General features: G+C 58.0%; 3 protein-coding genes across 3 annotated transcripts; 2 read left to right on the top strand and 1 right to left on the bottom strand.

The window, feature by feature from the left end:
• Positions 1–12,834: 12,834 nt before the first annotated feature.
• LOC116436937 (class II histocompatibility antigen, B-L beta chain-like) lies at positions 12,835–14,610 on the top strand. The gene is given in 5 exon segments (XM_032094394.1): positions 12,835–13,101; positions 13,352–13,556; positions 13,558–13,631; positions 14,237–14,337; positions 14,438–14,610. Coding segments are annotated over 5 exon segments (645 nt in total). The 5' UTR covers positions 12,835–12,845; the 3' UTR covers positions 14,447–14,610.
• A 5,404-nt stretch (positions 14,611–20,014) lies between these two features.
• Positions 20,015–21,067, bottom strand: LOC116436926 (zinc finger protein 79-like). The gene has a single exon (XM_032094383.1). The coding sequence runs from the start codon at positions 21,046–21,048 to the stop codon at positions 20,392–20,394; it is 657 nt and encodes a 218-aa protein (XP_031950274.1). The 5' UTR covers positions 21,049–21,067; the 3' UTR covers positions 20,015–20,391.
• A 4,365-nt stretch (positions 21,068–25,432) lies between these two features.
• LOC116436930 (zinc finger protein 572-like) lies at positions 25,433–26,819 on the top strand. The gene is given in 3 exon segments (XM_032094387.1): positions 25,433–25,502; positions 25,875–26,528; positions 26,531–26,819. Coding segments are annotated over 3 exon segments (780 nt in total). The 5' UTR covers positions 25,433–25,456; the 3' UTR covers positions 26,611–26,819.
• The last annotated feature ends 276 nt before the right edge of the window (positions 26,820–27,095 follow it).

The following is a 27,095-nucleotide window of genomic DNA, read 5'->3' as shown; positions in this document are numbered from 1 at the left end:
TGCCCAGTTCAAATCATCCCCTCCCATTCAAATCCCCTCCGTTCACATTTTCTCCCCACCATTAAAGTTTCCTTGCCCCAATTCAACTTTTCTCCCCAGTTAAGCCCTGAGGCCCCTCCCCGCCCCCGGCTCCTCCCGGCAGGACTCGGCCGGGACCTTCTGGAAACAGCAGCAGGAAGAGTTCAAAAATTCCTCATTACTTCCATCGATTTCCTTGGTTTCTGGGGCATTTTCCTGCGGCTGCTCCAGGCCATGGCTGAGGGGTCCCCTCGGGCTCCAGCCCCTTTCCAGCCCCTTTTTCCAGCCCCTTTTTCCAGCTCTTTTCCTCAGCTGACCCAAAGCTGCGGATTTTGGGGGGTGGGAAGAGTCGCTCTGCTCGGGGGTCCCCGCGGTGCCCCAGGGAGGCCCCGAGGCCGCAGCGCGGTTCCCTCGGGCCCCTTGGAGCGTTTGGAATCTCCAACTCTCAGCAATCGCTGTCCGTGGCATTCAATCTCCCCTGCAGGGTTTTCGCCCAGACCGGCTTTCTTTCCAGAGGGTTTTGTGGTTTCGCTTCGAGCCGGGGCCTGAGGGCACCGGAGCGGCCGCGGGTGCCGGGGCAGGAAGGGCTGAGGGACAGCAGCGCCCCACAAACCTCCGGGAGGGGGACAAGGGCTGGAGGGGGCAAAGAGAGAATAAACACGAGATTTTAGAAAAAAAATATATAGATGATATGTAAAATATAATAAAAAGAACTCTGAAAAAAACCCCAAAGAAGGGCTTCCTATGGCCAGAACTAAAGTGTCGAGGATCAAGGAAGAGCTTGAGGTTACAGAAGCGCCAGCGCTCCCGTTGGATTCCCTCGTTGGAAGCTGAAAGCGGAGCTCCGTCTGGGACTCTGCTTTGTAAGGATTGAATGTAAAACTCCAGAGCAATCCCCGTTTCCCTCCCTCCTCTGGCCAGCAGCGCACGGAGAAGGGATGGGAGTTTCGGTGAGTTCGTGCTTCCCCCTGAGGGACAGGAATCCTTGCCGTGTCCAGCGGGGGTCCCTCCCCAGCCGTGCGGTCACTCCCCGGCCCGGCCCTGAGGCGCGGGGCAGTCGCGGGGCAGCCGCGCTCCGGCCCCGTCAGCGGCACCGCCGCTTCGTGCCGGGCAGGAGCGGCAGAAGGAGCCGGGCGGCGGCGGGGGCTGAATCCCGGCAGGAGGAGGAGGAGGAAGAAGAAGAGGAAGAAGGGGCCGGGTCGGCCTGCGGTGTCCGATGGCCGGGGAGCAGCGGGGAGGCCTCGGGGAGCGGCGGCGGGCGGGGCTCTGCTGGAGCCGCCCCGAGGGGTTTGTGCCGCCCCGGGTCCCTGAAGGAGCCGCTCCGCGGGACGGGCGAGCTGGGAACGAAAGGAAATACAGAGAAGAGAATAAAATACAATCAAAGAGCCGCACCGAGACGCGTCTGCCCCGCCCGCGTCTGAAGGAGCTGCACCGAGGGACGGGCGGAGGGTGAGTAGAATAAAATCCAGAGAATGGAGTAAAATAGAATAAAAAACTGCACCGGGATGTCCGCGGCGCCCGGTGTCACTGAAGAGCCGCACGGCGGGACGGGCGCTGTCGGGTGTGGCCAGAAGGGCAGCGCCGAGGAGGGAGAGAGGTGTGAATAGAAAAACAAAAAAATAGAGAGAATGAAATAAAATACAAGAAAAGAGCCTCACCCGGGGATCTCCGCAGCCCCGAGCCACTGAAGAGCTGCACCGAGAGAGCAGCGAGAGGTGACGGTGGTGAAAAAGCCGCACTGGAGGGGCTTGGCATGGGAGGTGGGAATGGACTAAACACTAGAGAATAGAATAAAAAAATAACACAAACCCCGCACCGGGAGTGGCCGCTGCCCGTGACTGAAAGAGCCGCACCGAGGGACCGTCGGGGCAGCAGCGGGGGCTCTCGGCCGCCCCGCGTCACCGAAAGAGCCGCAGCCGGGGGCAGTTCTGGGGTCTTCTGGAGCCGGCCCGAGGGCTCTCGGCCGCCCCGCGTCACTGAAGGAGCCGCAGCGAGGGACGGGCGGGGCGCGGCCCGGATCGAGCCCCTCCAGCTGCGCCTCGAGCGGCGACCCCGCGGGACCGCGCCGGGGCCGGGCGGCGGCGGCAGCCGGAGCCGGGAAAGCGGCTTGGAGCGGCGGAGACGAGCGGGGTCTTCCCGAGCAGCTCCGCTCAGCCCTCGGGCACCGGGGGGTTCCGGGGGTTGTTCCCGACCAGCTCCGCTCAGCCCTCGGGCACCGGGGGGTTCCGGGGGTTGTTCCCGACCAGCTCCGCTCAGCCCTCGGGCACCGCGCTGGGGTCGCCGCGCACTTTTCACCCCCGGCCGCCCCCACGGGCCGGGCCCCGCGGCTCCCGCTGCCGCCGCCTCAGCCCCGCCGAGCCCAGAAACCACGAAAAATCGCTGGCATGCACTAAAAAAGCTTTTCGTGCGCAAGCAATGGGTGCGCGGGGAGTCCTTATGAACTCCCCTCCCCTCAGACCCTCCCGGGCACCGCCGGGCATTAGCGCAGCTCCCGGGGCCGTGTCCTTGCCACACTTGGGTATTAAATCCGACAGATTTGAGGAGCGGGGACAGCCCTAGAAACCAGGGCTTTGCCCTCGGCAGCTTGGAGCGGCACGAGGGGGATAAAGGATCCCCTGCACTCACCGATGCCTCCTGAAGCAGCTCTGTCCCCCTAAGAACGAGGCTGTATTTGGGAGAGGGAGGATGGCTGGGATGGGATCTGGAATGAGACAGACACATGTTGGGATGAAGAGGTTTGAAGGGGTCCCGTCACTGAGGAGGTTTTGGGGCACCCTCCTGCAAGAGCTCAAGATTTTCAATCACGGCACCATCTATACGCCTTTCCCAACCCGCTTGCCATAGCAGTCTCTGTGTGCGTTTCAAAAAGATTTCTGCCAGCTTTCTACAGTCAAACGGAGTCATTAAACCACTCGTAAAGATATGGTGCAACAAAGTTTGCACGTCCGGGTTGGTTAATCCATACTGCATCCCAGCTTTTTGTCCTTCTCGGACGAGCTTCCAATTGAGCCCCGCCCAACCTGGCGTTGGTTCGGATTACCGGGGGCAGCAATTCCCGGGAACGCTTGTGCAATAAATTCACCCTCAATCAAAGCCTCCCGTATGATTCCCTGCCACCGCCGAGCAGGATTGTCGGAAGCAGGGCGGCTTGGGGAGCCGCGGGCAGGACTTTCTTTTTTCCGCTCCGGCCTTTGAGCCGGGGGATCAGTCGTTCTTCGCATTCCCCGGCTCCGCTCCAGCTTTTGCCCCGGTTGGAATTTCCCCGCATCCCCTTCTCGCTCCCGCGGTTTCCCCCCTTCTCTGTTCGCCAAACTGTTTCCTCGGCAGGAGTCACAGGGCGGACGGACCCCCACCGGGGCCACCCCCCCGGGGAGCCGGGCCCGCGATCCCCGCGGCCAACGCCGGCCGAAAACTCGGCACCGCGACACACATTCAGCAGCTGATTCAGGATTCTTTCTCCCCTCCGCCACCAGTGGCGGTTTCTGGTTTTCTCTTTCTTTCTCCTGCCGCTTGTGTTCTCCAAGCGGCTCAATCGCTCTGCCCTTGAACACCCGCCGTTCGCATTGGAATCCCCGCTCTGGCTAAGCCGCGGTGAGGCAGACGGCGATGGGGGCAGCGGGGGACACACACGCCCCCCCAGTGCTAAAGTTAACTCTTCGGGGGACACCACGGGACACCTCCGAGGCAGTTCTGGTGCTTGCGGAGAGGGGAGCTCATCCACTTCCATTTTCTCTGGTTCTGGCGCGGGCTGCGGAGCCTGTAACTCCGTCTCCGCGGGTGCAGAAGGCAGGGACGGTATAACTGGGTCTACTCCCCCAAAGAATTCTCGTGCTTACGTCGGAAAGGCAGCAGCGGGACTGCCTGGCTCTAGATGGGCTGCTGCCCCTACCGCAGCTGTTTTTTCTGCTTCTATTGGCCTCAGCGCCGCTGAAGAGCCCGCCCCTCGCTCCGATTGGGCGGTGCTGCCGTCAGTCGTGGTTCTGGCGCGCTGATTGGTCGGAGCGGGGAGCAGCCCGGGCCCGGAGCCGCCGGCAGGGCGGCCGTGGCGCAGCAGAGGCGCCATTGGCGGAGCGTCTGTGCGGGCCCGGGAGCGGCGGCGGCGGCCGGAGCCCGGTGAGGCGGCGGCGGAGCTCGGAGGCGGCCCCAGCGCAGGTGGGAGCCGCGCTCGGTTCTGGCGGGGCTCGGGGCTGGCTGCGGGCGGAGGGGGCGGCAGGGGGCTGTGGCGGGTTCGTTGTGCCGTGTGGGCGCCGTGTTCGCCCTGGCGTGAGGGCGCTGCGGGAGCGGCTGCCCGCGGTCTCCTTCCCGCTGCTGCCTCGGCAGGAGCCGGTGCCGGAGCAGCGCTGGCTCGTCCCGGCTGCTGTGGGTAGGACAGAGGTGGCTGCCCCGTGGCCGGCAGTGTGCGGGAAAGTTCCCGTGGCCAGAGGTTTGTGTCCCCAGAGGAGCCGGAGGAGTCGTGTAAAAGTAACTTTATTCGTGGACAAAGGGAGAGGCCACGGGGCATTTCCCGTGGGGTCTGTCCAAGTGTTGGAGGACGCAGCCTCCTTTTTATGCCGATTTGCCCGGCCGCATCTCCGTGTCCCTTTCCGCAGTGGCTGAGGTCCTTGGAAGGTACAGACTTCCCGATCCGCCTGCTGCATGTGCCCCTTAATGTGCACCCCCACTTTGTATAACATCCGATATTCATGGCTCTGTGAAGGCTTTGTTCTTCTTCTGGAAGTTCAGGAATTTAGCAGGACCTTGGCTGAGCAGCAGTTCGTGTCAATTAGTAACATTATCTGAAATTTATGGTTTCTCCCATTGCTTGCTTATCTCCAAATCCCTGGCCCTATCTCCAATGGGATTCACACCATCTGTTTGTAAAGACACGTTCATTTTTTTCCGTTTTAGTCCCTTGTCTTCTTATTTTCTCAGTACTTCTCTTTACAAACTTTAAAAATGCCTTAATCTGTTCTTCCTGGGCCGCCTTTGGTTTTGGGATTATTCTCAGTGACCTCATTCTGTGTCCTTTTGTGGCCGTTTCTGGGTCAGGAGGCCTGGCTGCCACCTGCATGCCCTTGATCCCCTGCTGAATGAGCTGCACTGAGCAAGGTGTGGTGCATGGTAAAAAGATGAGAGTTGCTGCAGCACCTGAGAGGAGAAACAGCATTGGTTTAACCCATGGTCTGCCAGGGAACCATGAAAACGTGTCCCATTCCCATCCTTTCCACGTTTGGAGTGGTACATGAGCTGCTTTCTTCTTTCCTTTGTTCTCTGTTTCATCACTTTGCCATCTCTTTGCCAAAAGCAGTGTGAGTCATTTAATTTTCCACAACCTCCTGGTCCTTCTGCTGAAAGAGAATCTGATGCCATCCCAGGGTGAAATGTGGCGTTGCTCATGGGAGTGGATTGGTGGGTGAGAAGGTCAGGAGCTGGAGCTGTGTGCTTGGTTATGATTTGGAGGACAGCTTGTGATCTAATGATGCATTGAAATGATCAGTGGGTTCTCTGGCACCTGGTATGAATTTGTTTGGGTTCCCAGGGGCTGCTCCATGGTGTTGTAGGATTTGTTCTGGTGGCTGTTCATCTTTTCCCCATTTTTGGGCGCTGCCAAAAATTCCAGGGATGCATCAATTGACCGCTTTTCTCTGATTAAATCATCACATCCTTGCATTCCCAAGTGATTTCGCTGAACTTGTGGCAGCAAAAGCAGCCCAGTGGTCAAACCCACCCTGTATAACACAGAGAGTGCCAGCAGATGTTGGAGTGGGGAGAGGGATGATTCCCCCCCGCTTTTGTGAGTGAAGTTCTCCCAACATTCTCCGTTTGCTGTTTTCCTTTGCAGCTTCAGGGATTTCTGTTGCAGAGTCAGAGATGCTCAGTGTGGGCTCTGCCTTTAGCGATGCAAATTCCGTCAGTGCAGGGAGGCAGAGCTTGGGGTGAGGGGCAGAGGGAATCAGCCCAATTCCTGTGGCAGGCAAGGAGAGCCTGGGACATTGTGCCCACTTCCCCCAGCAGAGATAATTTGAATTTCTAAAGCTCCTCTGCTGGCTGCCTGGAATGAAGCTTCTCCTCCAGGGCAGCCATCAGATGACTCACAAGTGTCTCTCCCCCTCCCCCTCCCCCAGCTGCTTTTTTTTTTTTCGCATTTCTTTCTTTTAATATTTTACTAACTGTTTATGAGTTAAAGGGTCAGTTTTAAAGCTCTTCCAGGTTTGCAAAATGCAACCTTCAGGTGAACATCGAAAAACCCATTCCAAAATTCTGCCATCACTAACAGCCACGCACACACATACACAAAAAAACCCCAGAGTAATAAAGATTTTTTTCTACTTCTTCCCCTAAGACTATAAATTGACTCTCACACCTTTGGCGCAAACCCAACTGACAATATCGAAGTAGGATTATTAAGAAAAAATATTCTAATGGTGTAATTTGGCACCCAAACTGTGGGAAGAAGAAAAGCCCTCCAACAACCTTTTTTTAGTGTTAGAGAATCAAGGCATTACTTTATTCTGGCCAGGATGTGCAACAGAAATCATTTCATGCACACATAGCCCAGGTATGCAGAGAAAATCATTCCATGGCACACGAGTTTTACTCGAGTTTTCCTCAACTTTATGCAGTCTAAACCCATAGAAATCCGTAGGTTTAATGTTCATTGGTTCCAAGTTGGGTAGTTCTTAGTATTTGGTTTCCTATTGGCCCCGGATTGCTTGGCCTCTGATGTTAATTAGGTGCACACTCCTTGATTTCCTTCTCAGCCTTTTCCAGAGCAGGGGTCTCCAGCTGTGCCGGGGGCAGTGTCTGGGGTAGCTGTTCCTTGGTGTTTGCTGATGGGCGTTGATGTTTTGTTGATGGGCGTTATCTTTTTGGGGTATCTTTTGGGCTATTCCCAGTCTGTTGAGATGTTAAGCTCATCTCCCTTGAGTGGTGTAACATCCCTTAAAGTCCCAAGGCAGGGTCTGTGCCAGCCGAGCTTCCTGTGGAAGAGATTTCACAAGAGACAGGATTGTGGCCACAGACTGCTTGAAACAGACATCCCTGGTCTCCACCCCCCAGTAGGTCGAGAATGAGCAGGGTGAGGAATTGCAAACATCAGTTCCAGGGGAGATAATTGAGTATCTGCCCTGGGTCTGGCTCTTCTTCTTGCCAAAGCCAATGGCAGCAGCCGTACCCGTGGCATCTTGGTTTCTCTCAGCAGCTTCAGAAGGTGTTTCTTTATTTCCCCATTCATTCTTTCTACCCGAGCCAGACTCTGGGGGTGCCAGGAGGTCTGGACGTCCCACTGTGTTCCTAAAGCAGCCAGAACGGCCTGAAGGGTCTTTCCTTTAAAATGAGTTCCCCTGTCTGAGTCGATTGTCTGGGAGGGCCAGGGCAGGAGGCTCAGTTAATCTGCTTTTGAAGCCTTGAAACTTGTGCTTTCCTTCTGGTGTCCATGATGGGGTTTCTTGGCTGGCAGGAGAGGAGTGTTGTAGGGAGAGATGCCTGGCTCCAGAAGCGCTGCCTTTAGCAGGGCCTCAGTAAGAGGCTGTAACCCCTTCCTTGCCTCCCTTGGAACAGGGTATTGCTTTTAGACACCACTTGTCCTGAATGCTTCAGAGGAATTTGGAGAGGCTCCATATCTAATTTTGCCTATTTCCCTGGGGCTGCCCACACTTCTGGGTTCACTTCAGCAGAGGCCTTTGCAGACATTTGACACCAAGGTACAGCAGCATTAGCCTCTGTATCTCCTTTTACAATAGGAATTTGCATTCCCACTTCAGCCACCAAATCCTTTCCCACTAAATTACACTCACAATTAAGAACAAACAGAAATTGATGCATTTCAAACCCATCCCCCACATCTTTTGATAGTGGTTGAATAAAACACCCCTGCTCATCTTTCCCACTTATTGCCTGAATAATGAAAGAACTTCTTGACAATTTCCCCCCTTAGGTCTCAGATTCGGAGTGGATCAAGAGGCCCCTGTGTCCATCAGGAGTGGCCTTGTCTCGATCCAGAGGCGCCCTGAATGTTCTCAAGGGCTCTGGTGCGGTGGGTCCCTGGTGTGCTGGGAGCTCTGAGAGCCCTGACAATCCATGTCCATCAGGGGTGGACTTGCTGGTGCTGAGGGTGCTGCTGTCTGTGCTTGCAGTGTCCTTGTGGCCTGCAGCTGGAGCCCTGATTCCTTGGCAGGGGCTGTTTGGGTGGGCTCTGCCGTGCCGAGGAGGGCAATGCCTGTGCCAGGTGCTTGTGGCCGCCGCCGTCCCCTGGGTGCTGGGGCCCCCTTGGGCCCTGCGGTTCATCCCTGGGGGGCTGTAGAAACTCTGCCATGGCCTTTGCCTTCACCTTGGCCTTTTGCTCATCCCTTCTTGCATTCCCCTGCTGAGCCTTTCTGGCCAAGTGCTGCAGGGGCTTCTTGTGCCTCTCCTGCAGCCCCCTCAGTGCCTGTGGGTGCTCATCCTCTGACAGCTGCTGAGCTTTCTGCACAATCATTCGTTTCTCCAGTGACCCAAACAAGATCGATGAAAGAAAATCCTGATCCTTCCACATCCCGCAGCCTCCTGGGGGCCGGGGGCCAGTGCCGGCCCTGCCCGGGGGGTGTTGGGGTCAGGCAGTGCCCGGCGCTGAGCCCCGGCTGCCCCACAGCCCCGGCCCGGCCCCGCAGCTCCCCACAGGCCCTCAGCCCGTGCTGCCCTGTCCTGCTGCTCCCCACCACAGAGAAACCCTCTGAAATCCTGACCTCCTTGTTTTCCTGTCCTGGAAACCGGGGATACAAAGGAGCTGTAGCTGGCTGTGAGGATAAGAGGGTTTTGGCCCTTTTTGAAGATAACATCAGGGAAGGTGCTGGAAAACATTCCAATTCTCATTAGTTTTCTCTTCCTCCTGTTTTCCATCTTCCTTTTCCTTTCTTACCACATAGATTCCTCCTGCTGCTGTTTGTCTTAACCATATTCCTACACAATCCCTTCAACCAATCCTTTCCCAGCACACCAACACCATCCGTCCCCTGTTGCCCAGACCCATTCTCACATTCCGTTTTTACACCCACCCTTAATTACCTCTGGGAGAATGTGCAAACTACCTCCACATTGTCCCCTTTTGTATAGGACACGATGTCCATGGTTGTGTTCCGGCTTTGTTGTTGTTCTGGAAGTTGAGGAATTGAGCAGGAGCTTGGCTGAGCAGCAGTGTGTGTCAATCAGTGCCATTTTGTGGAGCTGATGGTTTCTGCTTGTGTCACTTGCTTGTGTCCAAGTCGGTGTGGCTGTGTCCGAGCAGATTGAGAGCATGTGTTTGTAGGGAGGCTTTGCTGTTGTTCCTTCGCTGGGGGTGCCCGGTTTTCGGGCCATCCCCCCTGGAGCAGGGTGTCCCCCCTTGGTGCAGGCGCGGCCCTCAGGCAGCGCTCAGCCAATCAGAAGGCGCGGCGCTGGTGAGTCAGCAGTTGCCAGGCAGAGCCGCAGCGCCCGGCGCTCCCCAGCTGGAGCCCCCGTGTGGCCCGGCCTTGGCGCCCCCCGCGAGGGGAATTTGGGGAGGTGGGAGGGGGGGAGCGCCAAGGCCGGGCCGGCCCGTGCTGTGCTGGCAGAAGTGGCTGCGGCGGGGGCCGAGTGCGGGCAGGAGCGGCCGAGAGCCCAGCGCTGCCGCAGCCCGAGCTGCCGCAGCTGCATCCCTGCTGGTGCTGTGGGATGCGAGAGCTCTGGGGGGCAGAGCGAGCCAGGGGTGGGTGCTGGGCCTGGGGGGAGGAGGAGAAAGGCTGGAGGAGCAGGGCTGGAGACCAGAATGGTGAAAGGATGGACGTGGGAGCAGCAGGTGGGATTCTGCAGGAGAAGGAGTAGTGTGAGGAAGAGCAGTGTGAGGAAGAGTAGGGACACAGGAGGAGGAGGAGGAGGAGCAGGAAGAGGAGGCACCGCAAGGTTCCAGCACTCGCTGTATCTGCAGCCTCCCCCCAGCCCCAGGAGCGTTGCCCCCCCCATCCAGCAGGTGATCAGGGAGGGGGATCCACGATTTTCCTGGGGATGAATCTTGGTGTTTCTGAGGTTTCTTGGGCTCCATGTTGGTGCTTTTTTTTTTTGTGGGGGCTGAATGTTTATATTTTGGAGGGGTTTTTTTCTGAATCTTGATGTTTTGGGAGTTTTGGGTCGGTGTCTTGATGTTTGGGGGACTTCTGGAGTGAATCTTGGTGTTTTGGAGGTTTTTACAGACACAAAATGGTTGGTGATGGACTTGGGGAGGAGCAACCCCCAGCCCAAGGCGCTCACCCCTTGTTTCTCCCCCAAACCAGGATTTGTCATTCCCAAGGTGAGGCTGGGTGGAGGAGGAGGAAAAGCCCCGGAGATGCTGCACGAGGAGGGGCTGCAAACGCAGCCCAGAGAGATCCAAGGAGGAAAGAGCCCCCCTGTGCCGGGAAGGCGGTCGGAGATCCAGGGGGAGCTTGGAGCTGGGGGAGAAGCCTCAGGGTGGGGAGAAGCCCCACAAGTGCTTGGAATGTGGGAAGGGCTTCAGGTGGAGCTTCAGCCTGAGGGTACACCAGAGGATCCACACTGGGGAAAAGCCCTACAAGTGTGGGGAGTGTGAGAAGCGCTTCAGCCAGAGCTCCAGCCTGATCCGGCACCAGAGGGTCCACACTGGGGAGAGGCCCTACGAGTGTGGGAAATGTGGGAAGGGCTTCACCAGCAGCTCCAACCTGATCCAGCACCAGATGATCCACACCGGGGAACGGCCCTATTGGTGTAGGGAATGTGGGAGGAGCTTTAGCCAGTGCTCCACCCTGAGGGCACACCAACGTGCCCACACTGGGAAGAGGCCCTATGAGTGTTCTGAGTGTGGGAAGAGGTTTCCAAGCAGCTCCAACCTCCTCGTACATCAACGCATTCACACGGATGAGAGGCCCTTCCACTGCCCCAACTGCGGGATGGGCTTCAAACGCAACTCCCACCTCATCAGGCACCGGCGCATCCACACCGGTGAGAGGCCCTACGAGTGTCCCCAGTGTGGGAAGAGCTTCTCCAGGAGTTCTCACTTGACCCGACACCAACAGAGGCACCGCTAAGGGAAGCCCTGCGAGTGCCCCGAGTGCGGGAAGAGCTTCGTGCGCTGCTCCAGCTCCATCCCCTGTGGGAGGATCGGCGTTGGATGATCCCCAGTGACCCCCATTGGGCAGAGCCCTGGTGACCCCCGTTCCGGGTGATCCCCGCTGGGTGGGGGGAAGGTGTTGGAGAGATTTCTTTGCCTTCTCCTTGTGCTGCTGGGATTTGGTTGGGAATAAATTCCCTCCCTGTGCCCAGGCTGGGTCTGTTGTGCCCGTGCCGGTGCTCGGGGCGGGATCTCTCCCAGTCCTTCTCTCAGCTCCTGGGCCTTTCCTTGTATTTCCTGTCCCTGTGCAGCAGCAGAGGGCAGGGACAGAGCGGTTTTGGTGTCTCCCGGCATCCAGGCAGGGCCAGCCCAGCCCCGGGGGTTGTGAGGGGCTTGTGGGGGTCCCCCGTTTTCGGGACATCCTCGCTGGAGGAGGATGTCCCCCCTTGCTGCATCCCCAGCCCTCAGGCAGCGCTCAGCCAAGCAGAGAATGCCCTCAGCTGGGGCCTCATTTTTGAGCACACCTGAGCCCCTGGACATCTCCATCCCCATTTTGGGTACACCTGAGCTTCTGGACACCTGGGACGTGGCAGCTCCAGGAGCCAAAAATTCTGGGAAATGGGATTTTGGGGACTCCAAGTACTGAAAATCCCAGTAATGGGGGTTTGTGGAACAGACAGGCCCCAAAAATCCTTGGAACAGGGGAGTTTGGGCACCCTCAGGCCCCCAAAGCCATGGGAACAGCGGGGTCTGGCCACACCCAGCTCCTCCATAATCGTGTGTTTACGCAGGTTTGGCCATTTCCAGCCCCTAAAAATCCTGGGAGCAGGGGAGTTGAGGAAAACCCAGACCCCTAAATCATGGAAGAAGAGGAGTTTGGCCCCTGCCAACCCCAAAAATCACAGAATAGGGAAAAAAACCTTTTTACGCCTCTCCCCAAAATTCCCCAAAGAAGAGGGTTGGACGGTCTTAACCCTCCCGGTTCCTACAATCCCAAGGATCCAGGGCACTCCAATTCCCAACCCCGTGGCTCCAGGATCCCCCCAACCCCACCTTGGACCCTCCAAAGGGTGGGCAGGCTCAGGGCCAGCAGCAGCGCCCAGGGGATGCTCTGTGCTCCGTCCATGGTGCCTCGGGATGCCGGGAGCCCGGGAAGGGTCGGTGCTCCTCCCAGTAAAGCGGTGGCGAACTGGGGGGGGACTGGGAGTGGGGGCACAGCACCCAAAAATCGCTCAGCCAATGGGAGCACGGCATTGTTGTGTCGTCATCGGTTGCCGGGTTGAGCCTTGGGATAAAGAGCTCCCTGAAAATTCCAGCCAATCAGAGCGGGCAGCGCTGCTGACCACGCACTGGTCCGGACTGGAGCTCCCAGTGCAGCGCGGCTGCTTTGGGGCTGGCGGCACCTGCCCAGCGCTGGCCATGGGGCGAGTGGCGGCAGCTGGGGCCGTACTGGTGGCACTGGTGGTGCTGGGAGCCCCCCCGGCTGCGGGCACGGAGCTCTCGGGTGAGCGGGGGGGGGGCGGGACGCGATGGGAAAGGGGGGGAGAAGGAGGAAAAGGGCGTGTGAGATCCCCAAAGTGAGTGGGAGGAGGAGGAGGAGACCCCGTAAAGGAAGAGCGGGAGAGGGCTGAGGATTGGGGGAAGATGGGGAAGGGGTGGGAGGGGGTGGAAAGTGGGGAAAGGGGAAGCTGGGACCCCAAAACTGATCTGGGGAGCAGCTGGCGATTGTGGCGGGTGGAGGGGAAAAGGGGGGATTTGGAAGGGGTGTCCCGCAGACACAGGGGTGTTGCAGGAGATGGTTAAGTCTGAGTGTCACTTCATTAACGGCACCGCCCGGGTGAGCTTTGTGGAGAGGCACATCTACAACCGGCAGCAGTACGTGCACTTGGACAGCGATGTGGGGGTGTTTGTGGGGGACACCCCGGATGGGGAGAAGGTTGCCAGGTACTGGAACAGCGACCCGGAATGGATGGAGTACATGCAGGCTGCAGTGCACACCTGCTGCCGGCACAACTATGAGGTTTTCACCCCGTTCCTCATGGGCCGCAGAGGTGAGCGTGGGGCAGAGCGTGTCCCCTCGGGCCCTCCCCCGGGAATGACCCTGGAGCCCCTCAAAACCTCCCTGGGAATCACCCCAGAGCCCTCAGGTTTCCTTGTGCCCATTCCCGGGGTCTCTTGCCCCCCCCAGTGACCCCCATCCCTCTCTTTGTCCATTCCAGTCCATCCCAGTCTCTCCCAGTCACTTCCACTCCATTTCCAGTCCCTCTCAATGCCACACGAAACCTCACCACTCTCTCCCAGTGCCCCCCAGTGTGTCCATCTCGCTGGTGCCCTCGAGCTCCCAGCCTGGCCCCAGCTGCCTGCTGTGCTCCGGGATGGATTTCTACCCTGTGCAGGTGCAGCTCAGGTGGTTCCAGGGCCAGCAGGGGCTCTCAGGGCACGTGGTGGCCACCGACATTGTCCCCAACGGGGTCTGGACCCACCAGCTCCTGGTGCTGCTGGAAACGGCCCCAGCGCGGGGTCAGCTCCAGCTGCCGGGTGGAGCACGTCAGCCTGGAGCAGCCCCTGAACCGGCACTGGGGTATGGCCTGGCCCTCACAGAACCGAGGGGAGAGAAGGAGTTACTGGGGGGACTGGGAGGGGGATTGGGTTGTGCTGGGAGTAACTGGGAGGGAGTGTGAGAGAGCCTGGTTTAAACTGGGAGAGGAGGTCAGGGATCTGGAAGGTCTGAGAAGGGATTTGAAGGATGTTGGGGAGGGTGGGATGTGGTTCCAGGGGTGCTGGTGGAAACTGGGAGGGAGTCTTGGGATTCTGGGTGTAACTGGGAGGGATTTGAGTGAGCCTGGAGGGGCTGGAAGGAGATCAGGGCTGGGAAAGGGGGGGTTGGAATGAGGTTGGTTGTGCTGGGAAGAGACTGGGAGGGGTCTTGGTGAGTCCTGGTGGGGCTGGGAAGGGACTGGGAGAGGGTCTGGGGGTCCTGGGGTGGTGAAGACCAACTGGGAGGGGACTGTGGGATGCTGAGAGGGACAGGAGGGGCTTTGGTGGGTGCTGGGGAGACCAGGAAGGGACTGGGAGGAGGTTTCAGGGGGTCTTGGCTGGGTTGGAGGTGACTGGGAGGGTGCTTGGAGGGTCTTGGGGTGTCTGTGAGAGGATTTTGGGGGTCCTGACCACTTCAGAACCCCCCAGAGATGCCACTGGATGCTTCCTGCAGCAAGATGCTGACGGGGACTGGGGGCTTTGTGTTGGGCTTTGTCTTCCTGGTGCTCGGCTTCTACCTGAGCAAGCAGGTGACGGGAGGTCCCGGGGGGTGTATTCCCCCTTCCCCAAGGCGTGTGTGCTCCCCCGGGGCCCCCCAGCCCGGTGTCACCCCCTTTGCTCTGCCCACAGAGCTCCTGAGCCGCCGGCAGCCGCAGCCCCTCCCCGTGGCCTCGGGCCCGGCTGGGACCCCCCGCTCCATCCCCGCGCTGATTTTGGGGGGGTCGTGTGTCCCCCCCAGCCCCGCTGTCACTCTGCCCCTGCTCGGCTGCTCCAAGTATTCCCAATAAAGCTTCCCAGTTCGGGCCGGTCCCGTTTATTGGGGGACACTGGGGAGGGATTTGGGGGTGCCATGATTGGTAGAGGCAGAACCAGCCGCAGGATGGATCGGGAATGGGGACCCCCGTGTGTCATCCCTGTGTCACCCTGCTCTGGAGGTGCTTTGGGAGGCACCTGAACCCCAAGACGGCACCCAGTGAGCAGGAGAAGGTGCAGGGACCCCCCTAAGAGGAAGGAGCAGGAGAAGGGACAGAGAGAAGAGGAAGAGCAGGCAGGATGAGAAAGGAGGATGAGCGGGACCCCTCCCAACTCAATTTGAGGATCCCATCCCTCCTTTCCTTCATTTCAGGCAGCTCCTGGCAGCTTTTTCCTGGGAGGAATCCCCAATTTTGGGGGTGCAGTTTTGGAGGGGGACAGCTCTGTCTGGCCATCCCCTTCCTCTTGTGGCCTCTCAGCTGCCCCCAACACCCTGGGGGTGCTGGGATTTCCTTCCTGGGGACAAGGATGTTCATTCCCTTCCAGGAGCCTGTGGTAATGTGGTTATATGTTTTAGTGGTTTAACCCGGTTACTCCCTTGCCCCCATTCCCAGTTGGTACACCCCAAGCTCTAGCTGCTTCCACAGTGCTCCCCATATGGTTGTTCTCCTCCCCTTGTTCCAGTTGGTTCTCCATCAATCACCCAAACCCCTCCTGTTATTCCCAAAAGTTCGGTGTCCATCACCTAAGCACTCCCTGTTTATCTTTATATGGCCCTTGTCAGTCCCCTGAGATCCTGCCCCTTGCTGATACTTCCCCTGATACCTCAATGCCCCATTGGGGCATGTGATCCCTGTCCCTCCACCCCTTAAGACTATTGATCCATGTGAATGTCCATCCCTATCCATATCCTTCCCCCAGAAATCCATATTGGCCCATGGTCAGGCCATCCCCATTATAACACCTCCCTTTATAAGTTGCTGCACAGATCTGATCTGTGCTTGTGCTCCTTGGACTCCCTTGGGGCAATAAACCTGAAACTGTATCCAAAGGCAAGCCTCCCCGAAACTTTTTATCCTGTCCCTTGTTGGGGCTGCTGACAGCCACAGCATCTGGAGCTTCGGCTCCCCTGGGCAGAGCTAAACTCCAGAGGAGCAGCTTTAAAGCCTCGAGCCTTTGGCTGCTCCCCACTCCTGCTGCACACCGCAGAGTGCTGGCCGGCCTGAAGAAAGCAGTCACTGTGACACTCACTGATTCCATGGTTCTGATTTTCTCTGGCCCAAGGGCATCTTCTGCAGCCAAAAGGTGATGGGCTGGGGCAAAAACCAAGATTCTGGAGACAGTGAGGTGGAAACTGCCCCAAAAAAGGTTCTTCACTCCAACCCAAGCACATGGATCCTCAGCCGGAATGGACACAGAAATCCTTTACTTTTGGCCTTGGTTTTCTTTTCATTTCTTTTCATCTTCTAAAACCACCTGAAACTGGGGTAAAAATGAAGACATTGAACTAAGAGATGGATGGAAGCGTGGTGGGGACACAGCCATGGGTGAGGACACGGTGGGACAGGGCCAGTGACATGTGGGGACATGGCCATGGCCGGTGCCATGGGGGGAACTTGCAGGGGATGTGGGGGATGCTGGGTTTGAGGGAGTTGAGGGTTCCTGGGAGGGATTTGGGGCTTGCTGAGGGCTTTGGGGACCCCAGGCCGAGCAGCTCCGGCTGCGCTGGGAGACCCTGGCAGAGGTTCTGGGGCAGCTGCTCAAGGACCCCCTGAGCTGGACCCCCAGCCAGCATTGGGCTCCTGGAAGGGAATGAAGGTCCTTGTCCCCAGGAAGGAAATCTCAGCACCCCCAGGGTGTCAGGGGCAGCTGAGAGGCCAAAACAGGGAGGGGAGAGCCAGACAGAGCTGTCCACCTCCAAAACTACACCCCAAACCCACCAAAACACAGGGATTCCTCCCAAAAAAAAGCTGCCAGGAGATGCCTGAATTGAGGGAAAGGAGGGATGGGACCCTCAAATTGAGTTGGGAGGGGTCCTGCTCCTCCTCCTTCCTCATCCCACCTGCTTCTCCTCTTCTCTCTGTTCCTTCTCCTGCTCCTTCCTCTTAGAGGGGTCCCTGCACCTTTTGGGGTTCTCTGGGTGCCGTCTTGGGGTTCAGGTGCTTCCCAAAACCCCCCAGGGCAGCATGACACAGGGGAACACACGGGGGTCCCCATTCCCAATCCATCCCCAGGTTCTACCCCCCACATTCTCAGCCCCCCAAGTCCCTCCCCACCGCTCCACAATAAACGGGACCAGGGCGAACTGGGAACACTGGGAGCAGCCGGGCAGGGGCAGAGTGACAGCGGGGCTGGGGGGGACACACGACCCCCCCAAAATCAGCGCGGGGACAGAGCTTGGGGTCCCAGCCGGACCTGAGGCCACGGGGAGGGGCTGCGGCCGCCGGCGGCTCAGGAGCTCTGTGGGCAGAGCAAAGGGGGTGACACCCCCACATAGGTTGAGGTTTCCTCCGGCCAGCGGCGCTCGGATTCAAAAAGGGCTCTGGGGAGCACGGGGAACCGGAGCGGGTAAATAGAGCTGTGGCACGTCTCCGAGGGCAGGGCTGCGAGTGTTCTCCTGCCCGTGGGGGTTTGAGTTTGTTTTTGTGTTGAGATTTGGTTGGTTGGGTTTTTCAGCAATGGTCCTCACACGATCAAAAGCTCCAGCCACTAAAAGTGTACCCAGGCTGTTGGGGTCCCTCCCCTGCCGTGTGGCCCTGGGAGAGGGGCCCTGGGGGACAGACGCGGGGTTTCCCTGCCCCTGCTCAGCCTCGTTCCCATTGGTTGGTTTGTGTTCCCTGCGCGGGCAGAAGGACCCTTGGTCCCGTGACTGGAACAGTTCCTCGGCAGAGCTCCGGCCATGCGGCTGGAGAAATAAACATCTCTGAAACATCTAGCAAGAATCTGTCTGTCCATATATATTTCCTTTCCACGGGACTCCTGGTTTGATATATGCGTGTTGCAGGATCCCCACTGCAACAAATGGTGGAGATTTGTGAGCAGAACGATCCCCGATCCCTAAGCGACTGATTTGTGTGAGTAAACCCTGGAAACTTTGGATTCCTCTTCTTGGTTTTGCTTTGCTATTCCATATCTAAACTATGGAGGAACAGTGGGAAGACTCTTGGCTCTCCGAGCCGCATATGGACATTTATCTTAAACTTAAAACGATTCTTGAACAACGATTTGTAAATTTTAGCTTGATTCAAGCTCAGAAAGAACTGAAACACTTCCTGGCATGGTTGTTTAAGAACTTTTTCTATGTTTCTTGGGATTTAATTCTTACCAAGGGCTTTTGGAAAACCGTTTGGACACAGTTAATACTGGAGTCAAAATATATGCCGATGGAAGAATATTTTCGTGAATATTATTTAGTTACCGAGACTGTTGAGCGATGTCAGCTGTGTCCTGGCGCAGGGACCGTGCGGCCCAGGCCACGTGCACCGAGCGCTCTGCGAGCAGCAGCGAGGCAGTTCCCGCGTGCGGGCGGAGCCACGCGAGCCGCAGTGTCGGTGGCGGAGCGAGGAGCGGCGGGACCCGGCGGTGCCCGCCCGGCCGCGTGCAGCGTGTGGTGGAGTGAGCCCCGTGAACGCCCGACTGAGAGGGGAGGCGCGCGGGCGGCGGCTGGCGGCAATGGCGGTGGAACGGAGCCGCGCCCAGCCGAGACGCGCGCTGGAGCAGGGCGCGGGGGGGTCATCGCTCGGGGGCCTGGCCGAGACGTGGGTGCAGCGCCCGGCATTGGCAGCGAAGCTGCGACCAGAGGAGGCGACGCACGGAGAACTGAGCGGCGCGGCCCGGCCCGGCCCGCGCAGCCCCGAACGCGACCCCGGGAAGAGCGCGCAGGCACGAGCAGCCCCGACAATTCCAACACGGGAGCGACCGAAGGAGAGAGCAAAGACGCAGCGAGACAAAAAACAGCAGCCACTCGGAAAAAGATCATAGTAACTAAGACCTTAGGGATAGTAAAATGGTATAATGTTAAGCAAAATTATGGTTTTATAACAAGGTGTGACAACCAGCAAGACATATTCGTGCATAGAACTGCTATTAAAAAGAATAACCCTGAAAAATGCATCCCAAGCTTGGGAGATGGAGAGGTGGTGGAATTTAATATTGTACTAGGGAGAAAAGGGTTACAAGCATCGCAGGTCACTGGGCCTGATGGTGTTTCTGTAAAAGGCAGTATATATGCAAAAAATCGTAGTCATGTTAGACAATATCTCCATTGTAAGCCCCCCCTACAGTTTCCCTTTCCTAATCCCACCTTTCCCTTTTACCCTATGTCCTATTACCCCCAGTGTATTCCCAATCCGTTTTTTCATCCATGGTTTCCCTCACAAAACCATGCTTTTGCCAATTGTTTCCCCAAAAATCCCTTTCCAATGCCGAGTGGGGGATGAAAAGGGGGAGGGAAGAAGTTAAACCCTCTCCTGCCTCAGTTTCCCCACAAAGCATGCTCAGAGAGTCCTGTCTCCCTTCTGTCAGCCCTAAGATGTTCCAGAGAATCTGTTTGGACATTTAAAGACTCAGGAGGGTGGCTTGTTTTGTTTTGAAACTGTTCTTGTTATGTTTATCCAGTTGTTTTCATTCTCCTTTTATTAAAATAAAACGGGTGAGGTGTTGGGGTCCCTCCCCTGCCGTGTGGCCCTGGGAGAGGGGCCCTGGGGGACAGACGCGGGGTTTCCCTGCCCCTGCTCAGCCTCGTTCCCATTGGTTGGTTTGTGTTCCCTGCGCGGGCAGAAGGACCCTTGGTCCCGTGACTGGAACAGTTCCTCGGCAGAGCTCCGGCCATGCGGCTGGAGAGATAAACATCTCTGAAACAGCTATCAAGAATCTGTCTGTCCATATATATTTCCTTTCCACGGGACTCCTGGTTTGATATATGCGTGTTGCAGTATCCCCACTGCAACACCAGGCAAACAGAACCCTCGCAGAAGGACGCGTCTGTCCAGCCCCCTTCCTGTGAGGAGTGTTTGAGCCTGGCAGTAGCACCAGGGGACGCTGTCAAAGACACCTGCCTGAGGTGCGAACAGGTGAACGATCTCCTTTCCCTGGTGGCCGAGCTTAAGGAGGAAGTGCAAAGACTAAGGAGCATTAGAGAAAGGGAAAGGGAAATAGACTGGTGGAGTTTCACCCTTCCATCCCTGAGAGAAGCCCCCCAGCAGTCAGAGCACTCCCATGCTTCTCACCATCAGGCTGAGGGAGGAGACCTGGGGGATGAAGGGGAGTGGAAATGGGTTCCTACTCGGGGAGGTAAAAAAAATTCCTCCCAACCCCCATCACCTCCCCAGGTGCCACAGTCTTCCTCACTTTGCACTTTTCACCTTTCTTTCCTAGGCAGGCGCAGTCTCTCGTTGGCTGCTTCTGCAGTTTCTCTACTGGTCTCAGCAAGCTTTATTCCTCATTTTTTGGGAGTTTTGTTCCCTATTTCTTGCCAACTTACATTCTGTGCCTTAAGCTTGTGGCCAACATTTGCTAACTTTTACCCTGTACCTTATACTTGCACAGGTACAATGATTTGAACCCTTTCAACTGGCACGGGCACAACAGAGCCAGCCTGGGCACAGGGAGGGAATTTATTCCCATCCAAATCCCAGCAGCACAAGGAGAAGGCAAAGAAATCTCTCCAACACCTTCCCCCCACCCAGCGGGGATCACCCGGAACGGGGGTCACCAGGGCTCTGCCCAACGGGGGTCACTGGGGATCATCCAACGCCGATCCTCCCACGGGGGATGGAGCTGGAGCAGCGCACGAAGCTCTTCCCGCACTCGGGGCACTCGCAGGGCTTCCCTTAGCGGTGCCTCCGTTGGTGTTTGGTCAAGGCAGAGCTGCTGGAGAAGCTCTTCCCACACTGGGGACACTCGTAGGGCCTCTCCCCGGTGTGGGTGCGCCGGTGGAGGGTGAGGTGAGCATAGCGTTTGAAGCCCTTCCCACAGTTGGGGCAGCAGAAGGGCCTCTCATCCGTGTGAATCCGCTGATGTTCGAGGAGATGGGAGCTTGTCCGAAACCTCTTCCCACACTCAGAACACTCGTAGGGCCTCTCCCCAGTGTGGGTGCGCTGGTGTCCCCACAGGCTGGAGCTCTGCCAGAAGCTCTTCCCACATTCACTACACCCATAGGGCCTTTCCCTGGTGTGGACTACCTGGTGCTGGATCAGCTGGGAGATGCTGGAGAAGCCCTTCCCACATTTCCCACACTCATAGGGCCTCTCCCCAGTGTGGATCCTCTGGTGCTGGATCAGGCTGGAGCTCCACCTGAAGCCCTTCCCACATTCCAAGCACTTGTGGGGCTTCTCCCCACCCTGAGGCTTTTCCCCCAGCTCCGAGCTCCCCCTGGATCTCCGGCCGCCTTCCCGGCACAGGGGGGCTCTTTCCTCCTTGGATCTCTCTGGGCTGCGTTTGCAGCCCCTCCTCGTGCAGCATCTCCGGGGCTTTTCCTCCTCCTCCATCCGGCCACGCCTTGGGAATGATAAATCCTGGATTGGGGAAAAAAAAGGGGTGAGCACCTTGGGCGGGGGGTTTCTCCTGCCCAGGTCCATCTCTGGAACTCCCCGAGGATTTTGTGTCCGTAAGAACCCCAAAGCAGAACGATTCAGCCCAAAAAACCCTCCCAGCACTTTTCCCTCTCTCATCTGTCCACTTTGGGGTTCTGAGGGCCTTCCTTCCCTGGACTGATGGGGATCCCCCAATCCAAAATCCTGCTCAGGGATGATCCGGGGGGTTTTGGGGTCCCAGGGGTCCCTTCTCCCCTGATTCTCTGCTCCAGGCTTACAGCGATCCCAGGGGTTCACCCTTTTCCAGGCTCACCCCCTTCTCCAGGCTGCCGGGGTCCCCCAGCTCCGGGATCGCCCCTCTCCCCTCACCCCATCCCGGGGCTCCCGGCGTTCCCCTCCACCGCTCTCCCGGGGGGCCCCAAGAACGATGTCCCCCTCCCACCCCGGCACCAGCACGGAGTGCTCAAAAAAGTCCCCCAAGGGCCATTTGCGGCTCAGCTTTGGGTGCCCGCAAGATCCAAACATTGCCCCCCCCAAAATGAAACCCTCCCAGGGACCCACAAGGAGATTTGGGGCTCCATTCCTGAAGCTGCGAGCTCCAAACACCCCCCAAAGAAAACGCCGCTCGGGGACCCCCGAGAGATTTGGGGCGAGCTCCCCCTCCCCGCTCACCTGCGGGATGCTCCCGGCGCCGCGGCGGACACAGCGGGCACCGACCCTGCGCTTCCCCTGCTGCTTTTCCTCTTCCTGCTCCTCCTCTGCCTCTCTCGCTCCTCTTCCTCCCGCTCCTCCTCCTTCCTAATCCCGCCTCCTTCTGCTCCTCTCTCCGCCCTTTCTCCCGCTCCTTCCTCACCCCTCCTCCTCCTCCCACATCCCTTCTCCTGCTCCCCCCGGGCCCAGCGCCCACCCTTGGCCCCCCTTTTCCGGACGCGGTCGCATCCCGCGGGAGGAGCCGGGATGGAGCCGGGATAGGTCGGGCTGGGGCAGGGCTGGGCTGTGGGCCCGGGCTGGGAACCCCCCACGCGCCCCCTCCCCAAATTCCCCTGGCGGGGGGCGCTGGGGGCGAGGGGGGGGCGCAGGTGGGGTCCGGGTGGGGAGCGCTGGGCGCTGCGGGTCTGCCTGGCAACTGGTGAGTCACCAGCGTCGCGCGCTCTGATTGGCTGAATCCTACTTATCGCCTTCTCTGATTGGCTCCTTTTTGCGCGGCTTTTTGGCGGTAATTTTTCTGTGGGGTTTGGGGTCCTTGGGAGCTGTGGGGCGGCTTAGGGGGTCCCGGCGCGTTCTGGGATTCTCTGGGTACCGTTTTGGGGTGAAGGTGGCTCCCGAGGAGTCCCCAGAGCGGGGTGACACGGGGGGTACACACGGGGGGCCCCCCTTCCCGATCCATCCCGCGGCCGGTTCTGCCCCCTCCACTCTCGGCCCCCCAGCGGGGTCCCCCCAGGTCCCTTCCCACTGTCTCAAATAGACGGGACCGGGGCGAACTGGGAAGCCTTACTAGGAGAAGCTGTGTGGGGGCAGAATGATAGCGATGGTGGGTGGAACATGCTACCCCCCCAAAATCAGCACGGGGACGGAGCGGGGGGTCCCGGCCGGGTGGGAACCACGGAGAGGGGCTGTGGCTGCCGGCGGCTCAGGAGCTCTGTGGGCAGAGCAAAGGGGGTGACACCGGGCTGGCTGTCCCCAGGCAGAGCACACACTCTCTGGGTGAGCAGGGACACGACCCCCGGGGACACCTCCTCACTTTCTTGCGCAGGTAGAAGCCGAGCCCCAGCGCCAGGAGGACGAAGCCCCTGATCCCCATCAGCATATTTCTGTGGGCAGTGCCTGGTGGCATCTCTGGGGGTTCCGCAGGGGTCAGGACCTCTCAAAAACCTCCCAGAGAGCCATCATGACCCCCCAAGCCCCTCTTTTGTTTTCCCCCAGGGGAAATCCCCAGGGTCTGTCCTAAATCCTGTTAAAACCTCCTTTTAGCACATGCCAAACCCACTCTCATCCCCTCCAGGACTCCACAAACCCCATCCCAGTTGCGCCCTGACCCCCAATGATCCCCCAAACCCTCTCCCAGTGCCTTTGCCAAGGCTAAAAGTCAAGGGTGGCTGTTGTTGGGCAGGTGATTTCCCCATGCTCAACACCGAAAAACGGGACATGAGAGAGGCCTGGAAGCATAGACCGCTTTGGGCTGGTGTGTCCCGAAGGAGGTGAGGTGCCCTCTCTGACTGAGGCTTTCTTTCCTTTGCCCACTTTCCCGGTGGCAATTGCAGCTTTCCTCAGCAGGCCCTTGCAGCCGCTCTCCCTGAACGTGTGGCTCCGCTGCCTCCCCAGACACTTTTATGGTCCCTTGACCCGCCTTTACGCACCTGGGGGATCAGCGGGGCACACCTGCCTGTTCCCCCCCAGCCCCCGTCACCTCTCCTTGCCAAAATCCTGCAGTGTCTGAAGGCGCACATCTGCTCATTGCTCCGAATGACACAAATCAAGGCCTGTTCCAGCTGCAGACTGTCACTGATTGCACATTGCTGCGGCGGCGCTGCTTAGAGAGAAGCGCACCCGAGCCAGCGGGAGTTGGAAAAGGACATTTATTACAGCTCACTCTACCCACACTGCTTATATACAATTAACAAGTTCTGTTACGAGCTTCCTGCAGATTGTTCCATCTCTGCTGACCATATGGAAAGATACAAAGATCCCTTTCGGTTCACACAGTTAAATGTCTGACGGGTCACACGGTGGTGCCTGTACAGATACACGTCTGGAGAGAAAGCCAAACATTCATCGCACTCTCTCAACACCCACAGAGCCTGAACCAAACTCTACAAGGCCACGCAGCTTCACACAGAAATTCATACATCGATAAAACTGTACAACGGGATGCAGGTTTACACAGAAATTGATACACAGGAAAACACAACAATCTGTGCTGTGTGAATACACTGACTTCTGTATAAAAATGGCTCCACATGGCGGGAACCGATACAGAACTGTGCGATTACCAAAGGACCCATCGACACTTCCACACCCTTGTAACTAAAGACACAGGACTGTAGAGCTCTCTGGATCTGCAGCCCCTTCGAGCCAGGAGGGTTACAGTGGGGATTCTGTAACATGATGTATCAAACAAGGAGGCCATGGAAAAGAAATATATATGGACAGATTCTTGGTAGATGTTTCAGAGATATTCATTTCTCCAGCCACATGGCCGGGCTCTGCCGAGGAGCTCCTACAGTCTGGGACCGAGGGTCCTTGCCTGAGCAGGGAAACACAAAACAACCAATCGCAAACGAGGCTGACCAGGGGCCAGGAGACTCCATCTCTGTCCCCTCAGGGCCCCTCTCCCAGGGCTCCATGGCGCGGGGGGGAGACCCCAATACGGGAGCGTCGCTGCCCCCGCCGCATCCCGCAGGTGACCGGGAAGGGGGACCTCGCTCCGGGTATCGTGGGCGGTCCTGGGAGGGTTTCTTTTGAAGGGGGGAGGGATATTTGGAGTTCAGCCGAAGTACTTTGGGGCTCCCTGTTTCTTTTCTTCGGGACGGGGAGGGTGGAGCGAGGTTTGGATCTTGCAGGACTCCAAAGCTGACCCGAAATGCCCTTTGGGTGGATACTGCGGGGTCCCCGGGAGGTGTTTTTTGGGGATGTCGCGGTGGCGGCTGCCGGCAGAGCCCCGGCGGTGGGTGGCGGGTGCGGGGTCCCGGGAGCCACGTGGCGATCGCCCGGTACCGGCGGGGGAGGAGGGGAGGAGCCTTGAGAGGGGGGAGAGAGAAAAGCGGGGAGCCCCGGGAGTCCCGGACCCTGAAATGGGGGCCTGGAGAGGGGGGACCCCGGCAGCCGGGAGTGGGGTGAGCTTGGAGAAGGGGGAACCCCGAGAAGGGATGAGCCTGGAGAGGGGGAACCCCTGGGACACCAAAGAGGGAACCCCAGAGAGGGGGGATCCCCGGCACCCCGAAGCAGAGAGCCAGGGGAGGAGGGACCCCTGGGACCCCAAAACCCTCGGCATCCCTTAGTGCAGCCCCAGAGAAGGGGGACTCGCTGAACCCCAAAGTGGGGAGACCAAAGAGGGGGCACCCCTGGGGTTCCCTGGAAGTCTGGAGCGGGCGGAGACCCTGCAGAGGAGGGACCTTCAATATATGCAGGGCCCGCAGCATCCAGGACAAGGGGGACCCCCAGAACCCCATAGTGGAGAGACCAGAGAGGGGGAACCTCAGTGAGGGATATTTTCCTCTGAGTCTTGATGTTTTGGAGGTTTTCATGGACACAAGATATGTGGTGACTCCTAGAGATGGACTTGGGCAGGAGAAACCCCCAAGCCAATGTGCTCACCTTGTTTTTCCCCCCAAAACAGGACTTCTCATTCCCAAGCCTTGGCCAAATGGAGGAGGAGGCAGTGAGGAAGATGCCCCGGGAGCCCCAGGCAGGTGAGGAGGAAGTCAGTGCCCCTTTCCCTTCTCTCCTGCTCCATCTCCCAGCCCAGGATCGCCCCCGGCTGCAGGACAACCCCGCTGCCGACGCCGTCCTGCCGGGGACGGACTGGGGGGATCTCCTTCCCCTTCCCTGTGGCACGGAGGCAAATCCCATCCTCTCCTTGTCTTTCTTCTCCTTGTTCCTTTTCCTTGCTTCCTTCCTTCCTTCCTTCCCCTCTCTCTATTTGTTCCTTCCACTTCTTGTTTCTTTTTCTTCTTCTTCCTTCCTCTCCTTCTTCCTTCTCTACCCTTCTTCCTCTCCTTGTTCTTTCCTTCCTCCTTCTTTCCTCTCCCTGTCCCTTCCTCTCCTTGTGCTTGCTCCCCCAGGCACTGAGCTACAGATGGAGACCAGGGAGAACAAATCCCTGTGGCAGAACCTCGTGGAAGAGGCTGCTTTGAGTGGCTCAATGGCACAGGAATCACACAGGGAGGAAAAGCCAAAGGGATCCCCCACAAGGAGGGGCTCCAAAGCCAGCCCAGGGTGCTCTGAGGAGAAAAGGCCCCCTCTCTGCTTCATCCAGAGGTCCAACCTGGTGGTCCATGAGCAGCTTCACACTGGGGAGAAGCCCTACAAGTGCTTGGAATGTGGGAAGAGCTTCAGCCACACTTCCCACCTCTTCATCCACCACCAGATACACACAGGGGGATGGCCCTACAAGTGCTTGGAATGTGGGAAGAGCTTCAGCCACAGCTCCAGCCTGATCCGCCACTATAGGATCCACACTGGGGAACGGCCCTACAAGTGCTTGCAGTGTGGGAAGAGCTTCTGCCAGAGCTCCAGCCTGACCTGCCACCAGGAGATGCACGCCAGGGGAGGGCCCTTTGAGTGTCCTGAGTGTGGGAAGATGTTTCAGTGGATCTCCTATCTCATTGTACATCAGCAAACACACACAGGGGAGAGGCCCTTCCGCTGCACAGACTGCGGGAAGAGCTTCAAGTGGAGCTCCCAACTCACCAGCCACCAGCGCATCCACACCAGGGAGAGGCCTTAGAGTGTCCCGAGTGTGGGAAGAGCTTCTCCTGGAGCTCGTCCTTGAGGAAACACCAGCAGAGGCACCAGTAAGGGAAGTCCTGCGAGTGCCCCGAGTGTGGAAAGAGCTTCGGGCACTGCTCCAACTCCATCTTAAAACTCGAGGTGCTGCTGACTGAAAAGCTCTTCCAGAACACTGTACTTCAGACACTTATGAATCCTCTTCTCTTATTAAATGCTGTAAAATATTACCGTGTCCTGCAGCCGTAGGGAGGAGGAGAGAAGAGCCAGCAGGCATAAATATGCAGCAAGATTGATTGATTGAATTATTTTACAAACTCTTTTATAGACTTTTTTCTTCATAGTCTAATTGGACAAAGGATCAGCCACCCCTTGGTGTGATTGGCTAAAATCCTAAAACATCCATTGTCAAGATATTTTTCTACTGTACTATAAACAAGGCTTCTCAAGGTTGCACGTGTTTCATTGTTTATAGAACTCTGCTGCTATCTTCTGTGAGAGAAAGTCTCTCATGGACTTAGAAAATAGCAAGAAAATTCTTGCTAGCAGCATTTTTG

Source organism: Corvus moneduloides, chromosome 31 (assembly GCF_009650955.1).
Source record: "Corvus moneduloides isolate bCorMon1 chromosome 31, bCorMon1.pri, whole genome shotgun sequence".
NCBI classification, from domain to species: Eukaryota; Metazoa; Chordata; class Aves; order Passeriformes; family Corvidae; genus Corvus; species Corvus moneduloides.
The sequence above is the reverse complement of the archived record's forward strand: the minus strand, read 5'-3'. Positions and strand labels throughout refer to the sequence as shown.